Here is a 16,548-nt window from a genome sequence, read left to right as displayed (position 1 = left end):
CTTTCTAATGGCCTTAATAAACCTAGCTCTTTGTATTCGAGCTCTGAGCCAGGCTTCTGCATAAATGTAGCTTTTTTGTTTCTGGATTTCAAATTTTATCCTTCATCATGACTTAAGAGAGATCAGGTTGGCTCAGTGAGCTGATGCTGCATGGTGTACATTGTTTATACTCAGCTCAACCCAAGTGTTTGGGCTTCATTTCAGCTCAGATCAGGGGAGCTGCCATGTGGGTCTGTGGGAAAGGTTGTGTCTTCCTGCCTTCACCTGGGGTGTCTGTGCTCCTCTGTGTGTCCTCACCCTGCCTGGAATGCAAGAAGCACCTTGCTGCACTGGGCATGCACCACAGCAGCTGTGAGGACAGAAGCAGCAAGGTAAGGAGCTGACACTTCCATCCAACCCTAATATCCACGGATTTGTCCAGCATCTCCTGAAGCATGCAATGTGACTGCACCACAGGCCTTCTGGAATCAGCTGCTTGAGGGGCTGTCAGAAGATGCTAGGAAGCCCTCACTGGTTGTGGTTGTTAGAAGTACAATGGGATGAGGATGTCTCTGCGGGCTGCCAGACAGCCCCAGGGAGCACAGCCGCTTTGGCCCACCTGCCTCAGGTGGGCCCTGTGAGGACCAGCTGTGGAGGAAACAGCTTCTAAGCACTGAATGTCCCAGTTAGGAAACCCAAGTACTGTGAAACCCAGCTGAGCTCTTTGCTACTGTGAGAATCAGAGTTTGTCTGGAGCCTTTGATACTGCCTGGAGTACTTCTGTAGATGGGAGGTGTACCCAAAGGATCCCCATGCACACACACGCAGCTGCTGGGGCTGCTCTGGGCTTGGCAAGGCAACAGCCATGCTTGGCATGCTGAGGTGGGGCAGGCAGTAGGGACAGCCTCAAGCAAGGGCAGAGGGTGGCTGCTGCTTTACCTCTCTCAAAAGGAGAACTAAGGAGAGATCTGTGACTGAGGCATCCCCTAGTATTAAAGAGCGTCAAAAGGATTTGAAACTGCTGGCATTCAGCTTCCAAGTGCACTTTCCTCAACTACACTTCCACTTCTTGTTAGACTTCACGTTTCTGAAGCTTTTTTGTGTACCACTAAACAGAGAACTTTAACTTTTTGTGACTCTGATGTATGGCAGTTGGTAAATAAACACACATGGTGACAGTGATCGTGCAGCTCTCCTTAACCGTTCACACCCAGGCTTGCATTTACTCTTGAGAAGCAACACTGCTTCTGCTGATGCCTTTTTGTGGCTCCAGGCTGCTTCAAACTCTCCAAAACGTTTTCAAATACCGTTTTTCCCCTGCCTGGTCAGCTTCCTTTGTCTTCCTTGTTAACCTGTTGACGATGTACCATTTGTAATCCCTTAGGTTCAGTGTCACTCTAAAGCCTTCCTGCAGAAGGGCAGCTTGCACAGCTGAACCAATCAGGACATTTGCCTAGAGATGCTCCTCCAAACCCACACACAGAACACTAAGCACCATGAGCAGAAATATCCTGCAGTCTCCCTCTGTGACAGACATAGAATCATAGAATCAGTGTCAGGGTTGGAAGGGACCTCAAGGATCAGCCAGTTCTACCCCCCCCTGCCATGGGCAGGGACACCTCACACTAGAGAAGGTTGCTCACAGCCACATCCAACCTGGCTGCAAAAACCTCCAGGGATGAGGCTTCCACCACCTCCCTGGGCAACCTGTCTGCCCACCCTCATGGGGAAGAATTTCCTAACATCCAATCTAAATCTACCCAGTTCTAATTTTGCTCCATTACCTCCAGGTCCTGTCACTACCTGAGACCCTAAAAAGTCCCTCCCCAGCTTTCTTGTAACCCCCTTCAGATATTGGAAGGCCACACTAAGGTCTCCTCAGAGCCTTCTCCAAACTGAACAGCCCCAACTCTCTGTTTGTCCCCACAGGAGAGGAGCTCCAACCTTATGATCATCCTTGTGGCCCTTCACATAGCTGAACCATTCACCTCTCCTTTCAGCAGACGAGATGCAAGAATGATGTCACTCCTTCCAGTGAACTGGAGTTTATTTACAGGCTCAGTATGTACAGAACAGACCAGCATGCAGCTTGGTGAGTGTGGTCGGGATCACAGAAACACAGAGCTCTGCAGTCAGTTTCCTCATCCAGGGAAAACTGCCAGGGTAGTTGAGGGTTCAGATATGAAACACAGCAGCAGACTCTTAAGGTCAGTCAGCTTCTGACACACAAACACACCTTTGGCTATTAGTGTTCACCTAATGCTGGGCACAGGTTTTGGCAGGTTCCTTGGCAGGCTCCAGTAGCAGCAGTTAGTGCACTTGAAACTTAGCTGGCACATTTGAGAGTATTAAAAAGTCAGTGTTTATACTGCAAGGCTCAAAGGCTAGGAGTTCAATCTCCAATGCAAAGTCACTTCTGGCACTACTCGATTCTGGAGTTAAAAATAAACCAACCAACCCCAGCCACTGAACTTAGTAGGGGTTTGGCATTACTCTGCAGCAGGAATCCTGCCCTCTCCATCCCAAGGAGTGCTTAGGGGCCTGAGGACAAGTTCCCATCAATATTCCATGTCCTTGGCACACCCCTGGCAGAAAGGCTGAGGGAGCTGGGCTTGTTTGGCGTGGAGAAGGAGCAGCTTTGGGGGGCACCTGCTGACCTGCCCACCCCGAGGAGGGCACTGCAGAGAGCCAACCTGCCTCCTTCTGAGAAGCTAAACCCCATCAAGGGAAAAGCCTCCCCACTCAGAAGAGGCACTGGTAGAGCATTTGTTCACTAAGGGCTTCTCATAGCAGAGCTCTTGCCAGCTCTTCCTCCCCTTCAGGTGCCCTACCAGTGTGTGAAACAGGCTGCTGGCAGAGGAGATGCTGGGACACCACTGAAGGCCACACTGCAGGAACCAGGAGTAATGTGGAGGTGAGCTTAGGACAGTTTGTAATCCCAGAGCTGAACATTTCTGCCTGTGGCAGAAGCAGGAACAGTCTAACACAAGCCCTGTCCATGCCCTTGCATCATTCCACAGCCCTGCTCACAAACTGAACCCCTGGGAATAAGTCCTGACAGTATCTTGAGGCAAGCAGAGGAGTCTCCAAGCTGACTGACTGACACTGGGTCAGGTGAGGCAGCAGCAGTGGCTCCTCAGCTGAGCTGGGGCACAAGTGCAGCTGCTCTGCAGAAGCTGCTTACAAACTCTGCTTCTAACTCCAGCACCTAATTCCAATCCTGTTGGAAAAGCTGGCACCCACTGAGGTGCATCGTGCTGAGCTACAGCCAGTGAAGGACCTGCCTGTTGCATGGCTCCTGCTGAGCAGTTTGTGGGAGAAGGTTTCACGGCGGATTCCAAACCCAAGGCAGCCTCCCTACCATGAGAGGCCAGTTGCAGTAACATCAGGGGTTAGAAGGCTAAAGGTCAGCAGGTTCACACCTTGGGGTGTGTTAAACACAACTTCAAAAAATTCTTAGCTGATTGCAAGATGGCAACAAACATTGAGCAGCTGGGCTCAGGGCTGCTCCTCAAGCGCTGCAGAACGACTCATCCCTTGGTACCAAGGGGATCCAGAGACACTTCCTGAACTACTGGCACTGCCCAGGGTGAGCAAGGCAATGTTAAGATCTGAGCTGCAGATGTAGCTGTGGGTGATGTGTGACTGGAGCTTCCAGAAAAAGATCTTGTCCAGCAGAGTACAGGAGTCCATGGGATGCAGTTTCACACCTCCCCAAAGCAGCACTGGACCACATCAGCCAGACCCTGATCCCTGCAGTGCTGTGATGAGAGCCCAGCCCCACAGTTCTGTGGTGGTTCCCACATGCTGCCAGGAGTCTTCACTGTGCCCTTGGCAAGGCCTGCAGAGCAGGGCACAGCCCTACCAGGGCCCTTCTGTTCATGTTGCCCCCGCTGGGATCCGACTGCTGAGCTGGAGACCTTTCCAGCATCCCAGCCCAGGAAGGCCTGCTTTGGACTTAACTGCACAACAGGAAATGGCTGGCACGGCCCAAGCAATCCTCTTGGGTTTTGCAGCAACGTTTTTCCCACTAACAGTCCAGAAGTCAGGGAAGGAACTGCCTCAGCACATCGTAGCTCAGCTCACCAGGTAAGGTCCAGACCCTCAAAGGCAGGAACTTCATCGCAGTGCCTCTGAAATGCAGAAGGGAAACAAGTTTGGTCCCTTCCTATGCATATGACATGATCACTCTAACCTGATGACATGATCACTCTAACCTGATGGCCACAAAAATCCAGCTCAGTGCTAAAACCTGACAACAGCCTGAGGAAAAGGCTGCTGGGGAACAAACACTAATGACAGCTTGAGACTAGTGAGGTTAAGCAACAGAGCTGGCAGGGATCTGACAGACCTACTCCAAACCTCTGCTCCAGGGCACTGCTGCTTTATTTACAGCCAGTGTGGCACCAGCCAGACCAGTCTTTGCTTTTGGGAAGCTGATCTGGAGGGTGAAAGCTGTGGCAAGCTATGGCCAGGGCTGTTTAATCCTCCCCTTGTTGGACCATCCTGTCCCAGGAGGATGTGGGCACAGTACCTTGGCTCACAGGCCTGGGCTGTACTCAGGGCAGGGCTTGCTGTGTCTGTACTGCATGATGTACACCATGGACTGGTGCCACCAGTACAGCATCACCACTGCCAGGACGTGCCAGACTTGGTGACTCGAGCCGAGGTAGTTCAGCTGTCCTGGGGGTAAGAAAAAGGGCAAGGGGTTAAATCAGCAGTAACTCCTGCAGGACAACTAGCAGTCTGCCTCCTCCAGACCTCAGCTGTTCACTGCAGTTGCTGGGAGGTTGTGAAAGTTTAACAACCTTGATCAGAAGTCGTCTGCTGCCTTCTAATGCAGACACACAGCATTTTAGTCTCTGAGAATACTTCAGGGCCACATGGTCAACGGGAGGTTCAGGACTCCCAGCAAGGACCTTGACACTGCAGGAAGAAAAAAACCCAAACACTCAGAGAAGAATTTCCTACCTGGAAAGTATCTTTCTGGGACTTTGGAAATATAGAAGAGAAAAGCTACAGCAGCGACGAAGTACATGACAGCTACCCGGGGAGCAAACTCCTGCAAAAGAAAAGGAAGCTCTGTCAGAAGGCAAAAAGAGGGGGTAAAAAGTCCCTGAAAATGAAAAAGGCACAACAAAAGTGAACGTTGCTTCATTGCCTGTGTGATCTACAGCAAAAATCCAATGGGGAAGCAAATGCCAAAGTGTGGGAAATACGGGAAGGGAATCAGCGTCTTTAATCCCACTGCGAGTGCCCGAGGTGCTTGGTGTTCCTGCACAGCCTGCAGCGAGCAGGGAACAGCAAATGCCTGTCCCCAGCACCCTGATCTCACACAGAGTAGCCAAGAGCAAGACTTGAGTGCAGCACCTCAGCTACTGGCAGGGCCAGCAGCCACTGCAAACCAAGGCACAGGATGGCAGAGTGCAGCAGCAGGGCCTCTCCTTGCCCTCTGCCCTGCCTGTACCTGTACGATGGCTGCGCCGATGCCGCCATTGAGCCAGACCCAGTGGAGGGTGGGGACGATGCCATAGCCAGACACGGAGCAGAAGATGACGGAGCGCAGCCTGTGCCACTGCTGCGTGAGGTAACTGGGGTGGATCTGGGCGAAGAACACTGCCAGGATCATGGCCAGCACAGTGATCAGGTACACCTGGCGCCAGTACTGCAGAGAGAAGAACAAGAGCAAGGCTGGGGGCTCTCATCACAGGGCAGGCTCTGGGCAGCAGGCTGGCATCAGCCGTGAGGATAGCCCAGGTCCTGTCACCGCTGCGAGCACAGCCATGGGCTGCAGTGACCAGGCTCTCCTGTGTCAGCCCAGCACCAGCTGCTCAGCACAGCTGGCAGAACATCCTTCACACCAAGCAGGGCCTTCACCAAACACCTTCCACACACTGCTGACTCAGCAGGCTGGTTCAGCTGCGCCTCTGAAAGGAACTCATTTTACTTGTCCATTGTTAGGAGCAGAAAACAAGCTTGTTCCTGCCTCAGGGAAGCTACCTAGTGGGAGATGATATTTGAATTGCTTGTGTAGGGGACAGACATATCCCATCATCAACCTCGTGACAAGGGAGGACCTGTAAAGCTTACCCTGCTTTCATATAGATGTAAATACTTGCTTGAGGCTCATGGGACTGACAGCTGGAAAGGAAGCCCTCCATTTCCTGTCATGTCAGTGAGCCAAGCTCTGCTGCTGTCAGAAGCACCTAGGCTCAGTTCCCATCTCCTCTCCAACTAATGTTCCTGTCTAACAGGATCATAGAATGGTAGGAGTTAGACAGGACCTCTGGAGATCTGAGTCCACTCTCCCTGCTAAGGCAGGGTCACCTAGAGATCACATCCAGGTGGGTTTGGAATGTCTCCAGAGATGGAGACTCCACCACCTCTCTGGGCAGTCTGCTCCAGTGCTCCCTCACCCTTAGAGAAGTGTCTCCTCGGCTTTAGATGCAATGGTTGGACACCCTGCAGTGGCCTCCCTTCCTACAGCATGGAACTAGGCCAAGGAGCGCTCAGGGAGTGCTCCAGACTCACATTGTTGCAGTAGAAGGCGTAGAAGACGCCTGAGACGTAGCAGCCCAGGATCCCGATGGAGATTCCCGCATAATCCAAGGCCATCCACCGCCGGCTGGTCTTCTCGGAGCGGTGGCAGCAGAACAGGTGATAGCCCACAGAGCAGAGCATGCAGACCTGCACAGTGTGGAGAGGAGACTTTCACCCCTAGCTGTGTCCAGCCCCTGCAGCAGGCTGCAGCCTGGCAGCTCAGAGCACAGCTTGCTGTGGGCAGCTCCCACCCTGCCAGTGAGCAGCAGCAACTCGGGTGAGCTTCTCTGGCAGATGGAAGAAGGGACGGCAAACTTTGCAAGCCATGATAACCCCAGCTCATCCAGCTTGGACAGCTGGGCTCTAGTGCACCCAACCTGGCTCCAACCTCCTTCCAATGAGGTCTCCCCTCAGCCTCCTCCCTGCTAAACACTTATCTCATGTCCTTCAACTGCTCCTCACCAGCCCTGTTCTCCAGACCCTTTCCCAGCTTTGTTGCCCTTCTCTGGACCTGCTCTAGCCCTTCAATGTCCTTCTTGGAGTAAGGGGCCCAAAACTCAACCTCGTGTTTGAGGTGTGGCCTCACAGTGCCAAGTACAGAGAGACAATCCCTGCCCTGGTCCTGCTGGCCACGCTATTGCTCATCCTGGCCAGGCTGCTGTTGGCCTTCTTGGCCTTGGCCAATTCAGTTGTTTGTCACAGCCTCTCTCCTATGTCAACTCTGTTCAGTTTTCCCTGGTTTATTCTGTCTGTTAAAACAGGTCAAAATCAAGCACTGATCTTGGAGGTTACCTTTAAAAGCAAAGCCATTGAAGGCGCTCCCCTGAGCGAGCTCCCCAGCTCATCCCCTACCTGGAAGCAGAAGAGACAGACTGAGCAGATGACAAAGTCCTCCCGGGAGGCACCGGCAGCCGGCAGCACGGCCGTCAGGTCGTAAATCCCCAGCGTGAAGAAAAGGACAAAGCCGAGCAGGTGGCTCCAGATGTTTACAGTCTCGTTGGAGAGGATGAAGAGGCTGCAGGGAGACACGGTGAGGAGGGGGTGTGAGCCGGAGCTCGGCCCGCTGGGCCCGGAGTAATGCGGAAGGGGGTGTGTGGGTCCCGGGCTCGACCCCGGGACGGGGCGCAGGATCTACCCTTACCTCTTGAGACACAGTCGGGAGGGCAGGTAGGCCCGGTAGCCGTCGGTGATGTAGGGGTTGTCCTTCAGGAAGACGGGGATCTGCTCGTAGGTGTAGAGACGGATGCCGCGGGGCACCAGCACCGGCCAGTACTGGTAGCTGCCCAGTTCGATGTAGTGCGCACTCCGCAGCAGCTTCTGGTGCATCCTGCCCGCATCGGCCCGCCGCTGCCGGCCGGGACCCGCCGCATCGCCCTGCCGCTCCTCCTGGATTCTGCCGTCACGGCGCCGGGAGCGGCGCAGGGCGATGACGTCACTGCCCGGCGACTCCGGCGTGTGCGCTGCGCATCATCGCGCTGCGCTGTGCCGGCCGCGGCCGCGTGGGGGCGAGCTTCGCTGCCTCGCGCTGTGGCCGGGGTGCGAGGCGGGCGCCATGTTCCTGCAGCTGGCCCGAGGCAGGCTGTGTGGGACGGGGCTGCTCTTGGAGGCCTTTGAGGGAAACCAGGCTTCAGCCCAGGGTGAAAGGCTGCTGCATGCTGTCTGTGAGTGCCCCAAGCTGTGTGGAAGTGCTAAGATGCGGTGCCGAGGGACGTGGTTCAGTGCTGGGCAAGCAGCTGAACTCAGTGACCTCAGAGGTCTGTTCTAAACTCGTCTGTGCTGTTTATCTCTGGACTCTGTTAAGCACGAAAACGTAAACGAAACTAAAATTTTAGTCGTGAAGACGACTCTTCCAAAGGATAGTCTTTGCCTGAATGAAAACTTGTGGGTTCTTTGCCAGTTGCTTTATATTTTTTTCCTACTGTAATGTTTCTCAAAGGGAAAAGGCAGTCCCCAGGTATAGTCTGACTGCTGGTTGCAGAACTGAAAACGAGTGTGCTGAGGGGTAATCCCCATTGCCTTTCCACTCCTGGAATGTGCCATGCAGAATTCCTGGAAGGCCTTTTGTCTCCTCACACAGAATGCAAGGGCTGGTGTGACAAGTAGGGAATATTTTCCCATGGCAGGTTTGTGTTGTGAAGGCCTGGGGGTGCTGGGTGTTGGAAATGAAGAGTGACAGAACAGCCCAGGTGTTGAGACCCTGGCCATTGCAGCAGCTCCAGCTGCGCTTCCTTTCCCACACGTTTCCATGTTGCACTGCGGGGATACCCCAATTAAGGTGGTTCTGGTCAAGAGCAGCTCTTGAATATTTCTGCTAATCAATCATTCACTGAGATTTCTTAGTGTCAGTACTCTGACGACAGCATTCTTGCCTCTGCAGACGTGGTGACGCTTCCTTGTGCCTCCTCCCTCCTTCCCAGCTGCTCCGTGTGCTGGGGGTCCTCCCACATGTTCCACAGAGTTTGGGAGAATTACCCAGGGGGATTCACAGGACTAACCCAGCAGGTTAGCTGGAAGAAGCTTCCTTGTGTTCTCACCTGTCTAGGAGGTGTCTGAAGCATGACTGATGGGTCATTCCCATTTAAGGGACTTTCTGTATTCATTATTGTTTTCTGTTTCTGTTTTTTTTCCCTTCCCATCTGAGCTTGCAATTAATGAAACGAGTAAGCATAATTTGGGAAGACATACAGGGAAAACACCTTCCGAAAGCAGATCCATAAGCATAGTTCTGACAGGAAGAGAGAATCCCAGATGGCACTGCTGACTATATTTAGGATGGAGCACAGGATATCCCTTCTGCAGACAGCAGTCAGCTTGGGGGCACTGAGAAGCTCATGTCATTAAACACCTTGTAGAGTGGTGCAGTGCTGGCGAGGGCTAAGTTGGCCAATACCTGGGAGGTGGCTCAGTGAGTCTCACACATAACAGGGTCATGGAAGCACTGAGAAGGCAGTTTCCTGGAAACAAAATCTTGGGAACCTGCAAAGGTGTTGCTTGGTAGCTTGCTGGATGTTTCTGGGGTGTGGGGGAAGAACAGCTGGGTTTCTAGCTGACCTGTATCAACTGTGCTACAAATAGAAAATTGTTCTGTCTTGGTCACCCTGGTGTGCACCTGGAAGCTGAAATCTCTGACCCAGGCTGGTGCCACCAACCATCAACTTGGTAGCAGTTGTTTTTTTTCCTAACGGGTGTCCCACTGTCTTCTCTCTTTGGAGAATGAGGCAGGTAGTAGAGTTATGCATTTAAAGGAACAAGAACACCCTTGCCACGTTAAGCCGAGTATGTGACTGTGGCTGCTCTGGGAGCACCTCGCTTGCCACACGAAGTGAGCAGGGGACGTGGCCTTCCTGCTAGTGGAGGAGGAGGTTCACTGCCCCCTGAGTGCTTTTGTCAAGCCAAATACTGCTTGGAAAGTTGCTAGCAAGTTATAACCTTAATTAGTCTTAATTGCCCATTGAATCATTAGCTCACTGAGAACATTACACCTGGAAAAGACTTTGTTTCTAAGCCCTCTGCAATTCAGATGGAATCCCAAGTGCCTCCAAGAGTTCAGTCAGAAGGAATTGCACTTTTTTTTTTTTTAATAAAAGAAGCTTTAATTGGCTGCTCAGTTAAAGCTTTGAAGCTTTGATAGGAGAAGTGTTATAGGTTAAATTAATAGCAGAAGTCGAGAAACAATTAGGGCAGCTTTAAATTAATTACTTACACTATTTATTTTGAGCTTCTTGAACAATTGTGTTGTATGCCTGAGTGATTGAAATTAGCCATCTGTGTAAGATAGCTTTGACCTAAATTGACCTTCTGGGGGAAGGAAGGAGCTTGCCCTAATTCCTCTACTGTATCCCTAATTTTCCTGGCAGAAAGGCTTCACTGGGAGTACAGAGGAATACGCCTGAGAGGACAAAGGTAGGGAAGGACTCACAGAAATAGCTGTGGAGATCACACAGGAGCCAAGCTTTGTCGTTGACCCAGCTGCACTCTGCTGGGTTCCATCTCCTGTCGCCTGCAGTGTTCCTGCACAGGCACACAAAGTATATCCCTGTACCCAATGCTTAGCCTGCTGTCTGGGGAGGAACTGGGAAACAACAGCAGGTTTGTTTGAGCTAACTGGTACGGCTCTGCAATACCCACACGAGCTCTGCGTGCCCTGCCCCCTTCCACTGGGGGCTTTTCAGGGAGCAAATGACCTGGAAAAAGAGTTATCCCAAGATGGCAAAATGGGAGAAAAAAAAAACCATAACCAAACAAACAAAAGCACACTCCCGCACACATCCCTCAAACAAAATAAACAAACCCCCCAAAACAAACAATCCAAAGTTTGTTGAGTTTTGAAACTTAAACGGGTGAAAATATTCCTGTTGCTGATTTTTGAGGCATTTAAACGCTTCTCCCCTCCCTGCTGTCCCTGCCTCTGCCAGGCACACCCCAGAAGTGCTGCAGCTGGACAAGAGGAGGCAGCATGTTGGGTGCTCAGGGGTCCCAGGCAGCTGGGGGGGTCCATGGCTTCCCCGAAGGCAGGACTTGCCTGTCGCCTGCCGCTCCTGCGTGTCTCTCCTCCAGGTGTCAGCCTGGCACTGCGCTTCCAGCCCGGCAGCCGCCTCCTCCCCGGCGTCGACTGAGCAGGGAGCCGGTGCCGAGCACAGCAGGGCAGCGTGGGGGCTCCTGCGGTCGTGTCTGCTTTTGTGCAGTGTGTCCGGCACACCAACCTCTCATCGCTTTTCTTTGGGGTCTGGCTTTCCGCGATTTTATTGCAAGCAAAGACCTGGGAGACGTCTTGGTACTCTTTGTCCCAGTGCTGGAATCTGCTGATGTGGGAGAATTTGGCTTGCTCCGAGTTTTCCAGAAAAGACAGCTGAGTGCCCAGCAATGGAATCTGCTGCCAGTCTGACCTTAGGAATACACTTGGGAATATTGGTCAGAGGTACTGTATCTTCCTTTGCACCCTGCCTTGTGGCTGTGTGGGTGCACAGCTGTTAGCCTTTGCCTGGGATGTAAACCAGTTGTGTTTCCCTGGGATGAGAGGAAGGAGCTCGGTGGCACCATGCTGTGCTTTAATGCAAAGCGTGTGCATCAAATACAGGCACTGCTTCATGACCACACAGGCCTTGTTACTCGCACAGAGTGCTTCTGGGTCCCTTTCAGCGTGCAAGGAGAGCCTGCAAAAGGCCACAAACAACCTGCATGATTGCTGAGGGTTACATCAGGAGATGGGAGATATTTCAAATCCCTTGTCATGCGAAACAGACAGATCCTGTCTCACCCTTTCTTGCAAGCAGCCAAAGCATCAGTGAAATTAGTTGATGAGCAGTGGAGAAAGTGCACATGAGAAATTAGGGTTCAGAGAGCCCTGACAGTGTGTGGGGAAGAACGGATGTCCTGGAACACTCCAGTTCACAAACTCCCTCCATGGGAGAGCATCAGGAGCACAAGTCCCTTGTGTTTGATGGTCAGAGCAAGCTCAGCACTGAGGGAGCTGGGTTTGCAGTCTCCCTGCCCTGCAGACCTCTCTTCCCCACACATCCCTGCTCAGGTGGTTGTGCTGCAGCCCTGCACACTTCCCTCAGTGCAGAGCCTGAGCAGTGTCAGGAGCGCCATGGACAGCGCTGACAGCTGCCCAGGGGTTCAGCCTCTTGGCTCTCCCCATGGAGAGCTGGCATGTGTGAGGTGTGCGGCCAAGTGGCTTCGCTTGGTAGGGCTCTTCGCTTTTTTTTTTTTTTTTTTTTTTTTTTTTTTTTTTTTTTTTTTTCATTTTTGTTTTCTGATTCAATCCCTTTGGCTTTCAGCTCCGGCTTCTGAAGCTCAGCATCTGTCAGTGGTGCGATAAATTCTCTTTGGTGATAAGAGAACAGCTGCCAATAGCAAGAGCAAGGATGGCATTTGGGCTTTCTCCTGCCATGCAAGAGCTTGCAGTCAGCAGAAATGCCCAGTGCACACAATTGAAGAAGGCATCTCTCCTGCCTAGCCTACTGCTTTTGTCCCCAGTTTAGCAGCGTCTTTCCCCTTTCTATTAAGCAGATGCACACAAACAATTGTGCACTGGAGTAGAGTCCTGAAGCCAAAGAACTGGAATTAGTGGCAGGTGCCTTTTTTCTGGATAGGTTCTGAAGGTGAAAGTGGTTAGGGGACAATAAACGATTTTTTTTTTTCAGGAAATTAGGGGATTTTTCCAAGGAAAGAAAGGAGCTGTTTGGAAAGCTGCTTAGTCATGTGGGATGGTGCTTCCTAGCACAAGAACCTGCTCCCAGGGAAAGGGGTAGGGAAAAAACAAACTCCTTTGTGCAGACTCCTGAATTTTAGGAGCATAGGGTTTGAGTTGGTTTCTTTTTCATATTTAAAGGTCTGTCTAACTCCAGCTTGCCCATAAAATTTTATCACAGCTGGAATTCATGACATGACAGAAGGCACACTGAGACAAACTATTCTGAGCACAGAGATTTCATTTCTCTAGTTGTGGTGAGTTGAGCTGCTTTATTTACAAGGAGGGTGAAACTGCAGGAGCTGTGGGCAGCTTTGGTTGATGCAGTGGTTTCACTCCTAGGCAGCCATGTGGGTTTCTGACTTTGCTGAAGTAAGAACCAGACTGTTGCTGGGAAAGTCCTACCCTGGTGAAGTCTGACAGCACATTTCCCATAGGGGTTCCTGTGTTGAAGGCACTGTCAAAAGTCACAACAGCCTTTCCTGTAAAGTGTCCTGCAGTTGTGGTTTACACCATGGTAATGTCTGAAGTGGCTTCTCAACAGAGAAGGAGAGAGAGAGGCTGGATTTCCAGTGATGTGGAAGAACATTTGGAGCTGTGCAGACACTCAGGGTGGTTTCTTGGAGCCAGATTTCTCTGTCTGCCAGGACTGGGTTTTCCCCCTTGCAAGTTAGTTTGCCTTACGAGATTTTAGGTTTTTCCTCAGTTACCTTTATTACCAAAACTGGAATCCCCTTGTCTTCTGAAGAGGTCTTCCCTCTCTCACCCTCATTGTCTAGCTTCTTTGAGTCATTGAGACCTTAACATGCATAGATGTGTGGAGGAGATGGTGGATGAGGAGGCAGTGAAGAACAAAGTGCAGTAGAACTGGCAAAATCCTGCAGTTGTTTTTAATAGATTATTGTGTCATCTCTCTTATATACTTTTTTAATACCAGTAGGTGCCTCAGCCCCATTTCAGTGTGAGTCTGGGACCCCTGGAATGCTTCCTTGCGGCAATTGCTTGCAGTAGAAGGGCTGTGCAGAGGAGAGGGGGAAGGGGCTTGGTAGCCTGCTTGCCTGCCTAATTTTCCCTTGGCTGGTTCTGTCACTTAACTCCACATATTTAAGATAGATATTTTTCTCCACCTCCAGTTGTCTCTTCTTTTGGTTCACAAGCCATGCCTTGTACTGTATCTCGTCGCTCATGCAAGACTCATCAGCATATCCCAAAAGTGGCTCAGGGCACAGGACTTTGACCAGCCTTGAGAAGTCTGTTCTGCTTCTGCTCTTTGCTTCTGCTCCTTTTCCTGTGACCTTGGAATGAAGGTGACACAGCCTCTCCTTGCATGCTGTACTTGGGTAAAACCAGGTGATGCCTGAACTCTTGGTGCCAAACACAGGAAACCAGAGGGGGTTACATTTGTGTTACTCTTGCCCAAAGCCCATCTTCATTCTGGGGCTCTTTTCCTGCTTTCTGATGGTGTTCCTGCTTTCAAGTGGATGGAAAGCTTTTTGCTCTACAACAGACACATTAACAGAGCTGCAGTTTTGTCAGCTTCTCCTGCATCACCACTCATCTTCCAAGCACCCAGAAAGTGTCTCTTCCCCTTCTAACAGCTCCTGATTCTCATAGACATGCCAAATGATCTGAGTTAAGAAAGCTTAGAGCTCACCCTCTGATCTGTGCTGCCAGGGAGGGGTACCTGGAATACAGGCTGAGGATCATGGGGTGATGGGACATGAGCAGAGCTCACAGCTCTCACTTGTCCTACGGCCACATATCACTGAGGGCATTCAGCCTGGCGTTTGTGCCAAGCTGGGATCTTTGTTCAGCAGCTCACAGAGAGCTGGGCAGCCACAGATGCTTCCTTCTGCCTGGCGCTGGAGCTTTGAAGGGCAGCTGACTTTGCTAATGTTCCTGCTTTGATGCCGAGTGTGAGAAATGTTGATGAGGCATGAGGCAGAACAGCTTGCCATATTGCTGCTGGATGGACTCTGCAGTGCTGACAGCAGTTAAAAAAATGGCTTTTCTGCATAAGCTTAGTTAATATAGAGAGCTTGGAAGGCAGCGAGGAGCAGCTATGGGCCATGGCCACTGGCTCTCTGTCTGTCTGGTTTGTAATAGAGTTGCTTCCCTGCCCAGAACTGCACTTGAATTTGCACTCACTTTGGTGTTGTTAGGGAAGGCTGACGTTTGGGGAAGGTCTGTACAGTGTGAATAGCAGTGCCCCTGCTTTGTCATCTCTGGGGACGTGCAGTCAGGCCAGGGCTGCTGCTTGTTTTCCTGCTGGTTAGCAATGGTGACATCTTTGTTTCAGGTACAAAACACGGTGTTCCTTTTGCTGAAGAGTTGGTCCAAAGCAAAGGCTCAGTTGGGGTCTTTTAAAACTGAGACCTTCTGGATAGGCTCTGCTTTCTTGGACCCCCAGCATGTATTTTTGTTGAGCTGCCCTGAAGAAACCCCTGCTGGGGCAGGAAAGCCTTTCTGGCAGCTGCTGAGTTGTCTGTTCTGTGCTTGGCCCTCTCTTGAGCAAATCCCCTAGGAGAACAGATGACTTTGCATGTCCATCTATATCCAGGTCATCTCATCTTGACACTAGAGTTTTTCAGCTGTTTCTGAGGTGGGATTGGGTGGGTACTTGGTCACTGCCATTTGTGATTAGTGACCTTTGGCAATCCTGCTGGCTTCAGTGGGAGTTCTCATTTGAGGGTGCAAGTTTCACCCGTGCAGGCTGTGCTCTGTCCTGTGGGGTACCAAAGGCTATCCTCAGACAGTGCAGATGGGTGAGAAGTGGAAAGGACAGGGATTTTGATGTTTTTGTTTAGCCTCATAGTGTTCATTCTTGTGCTCTCCAAGTCAAGACCTGCATCAGCTCATGGAAGTAGATGCCAAATAGCCAGGAAATCGCTGCAAGAACTTTCATTAGCATTTCTCTCTCCACCACATTGCCAAAAACATGAAAAAAAATTAGACCTACGGCCTCATTACTATTTCAGTGTAACTTCTGACATGAGGAGATCAAGCAACTGCCTCCTGTTTGAATGTCAGGCTCTGTCAGCCAGCTCCAGAGACCAGCTGTGGCTCTAAGTGAGAGCAAGTTTCTGGGCATGCTGTGTCAGGGGTACTGCTGAGTTTCTCTCAGGCTGCTGGAGTGCTTGGGGTTTTGTCTTCTATTTTTTTGGTGTGTGGTTGTTTGGGGTTTGGTTGTTGTGGTTTGTCTGTTTGCTTGTTTTTCTGATGGCCTAGTAAATTATTAGGTTGTGTCTTGTCAAACAGGCTTGCCAGGTTTTCAGCAGTCATCCCAAGTGGAGTGCCTGGGAACTGGCTGGCACTGCATCACATGGAATGACCAATGATCTAAGCATATATTTTTAATGGGCAGAATGCTTTAATAAACAATCTCTCTCATAAAACACCGCAGTTTAAAATAGGTTTTAGCCTTGAGCCATGTAGCTACCCAGCTGTGAATTTTATAAGGCAACCATCTCCACATCATTAGATGTTATGACTGATACAGCAGCAACTGCAACAGTAAGGACTTGCAGAGACTCAGAAAGTTTCTGACGGCAGCTGAAGGAAGCGTGGCTGCGCTTGGCAGGTTTGCTGAGCTCGGAATGAAGCAGGTCTCCAAACTGATGAAGACAGGTATGTGCTGGCTTCTAGTGACCCTAAGTGTCTGTTTGTTCAAGCCCTGCTGACTTGTGTACCTGTCAGCTGCAATCACATCGCCTGATGCTTTGAAAACCCAACATTATTGCTCTTTTTCTGTCATTTCTGCATCTTCAGCCAATGGAAATTCAGCTGAAGTGTGGGATAATGAGACAGGATAAAGCTCAGCTTGATCTACCACACCT

General features: G+C 51.1%; 1 protein-coding gene across 1 annotated transcript; it reads right to left on the bottom strand.

The window, feature by feature from the left end:
* Positions 1-4,519: 4,519 nt before the first annotated feature.
* Positions 4,520-7,845, bottom strand: PAQR3 (progestin and adipoQ receptor family member 3). Its single transcript, XM_054392353.1, has 6 exons — positions 7,661-7,845; positions 7,372-7,534; positions 6,511-6,666; positions 5,447-5,644; positions 4,951-5,041; positions 4,520-4,662 (listed from the first exon to the last, which is right to left on the bottom strand). The coding sequence occupies exons 1-6, from the start codon at positions 7,843-7,845 to the stop codon at positions 4,520-4,522; spliced, it is 936 nt and encodes a 311-aa protein (XP_054248328.1).
* Positions 7,846-16,548: the final 8,703 nt, after the last annotated feature.

Source organism: Indicator indicator, chromosome 25 (genome assembly GCF_027791375.1).
Source record: "Indicator indicator isolate 239-I01 chromosome 25, UM_Iind_1.1, whole genome shotgun sequence".
NCBI classification, from domain to species: domain Eukaryota; kingdom Metazoa; phylum Chordata; class Aves; order Piciformes; family Indicatoridae; genus Indicator; species Indicator indicator.
The sequence above is the reverse complement of the archived record's forward strand: the minus strand, read 5'-3'. Positions and strand labels throughout refer to the sequence as shown.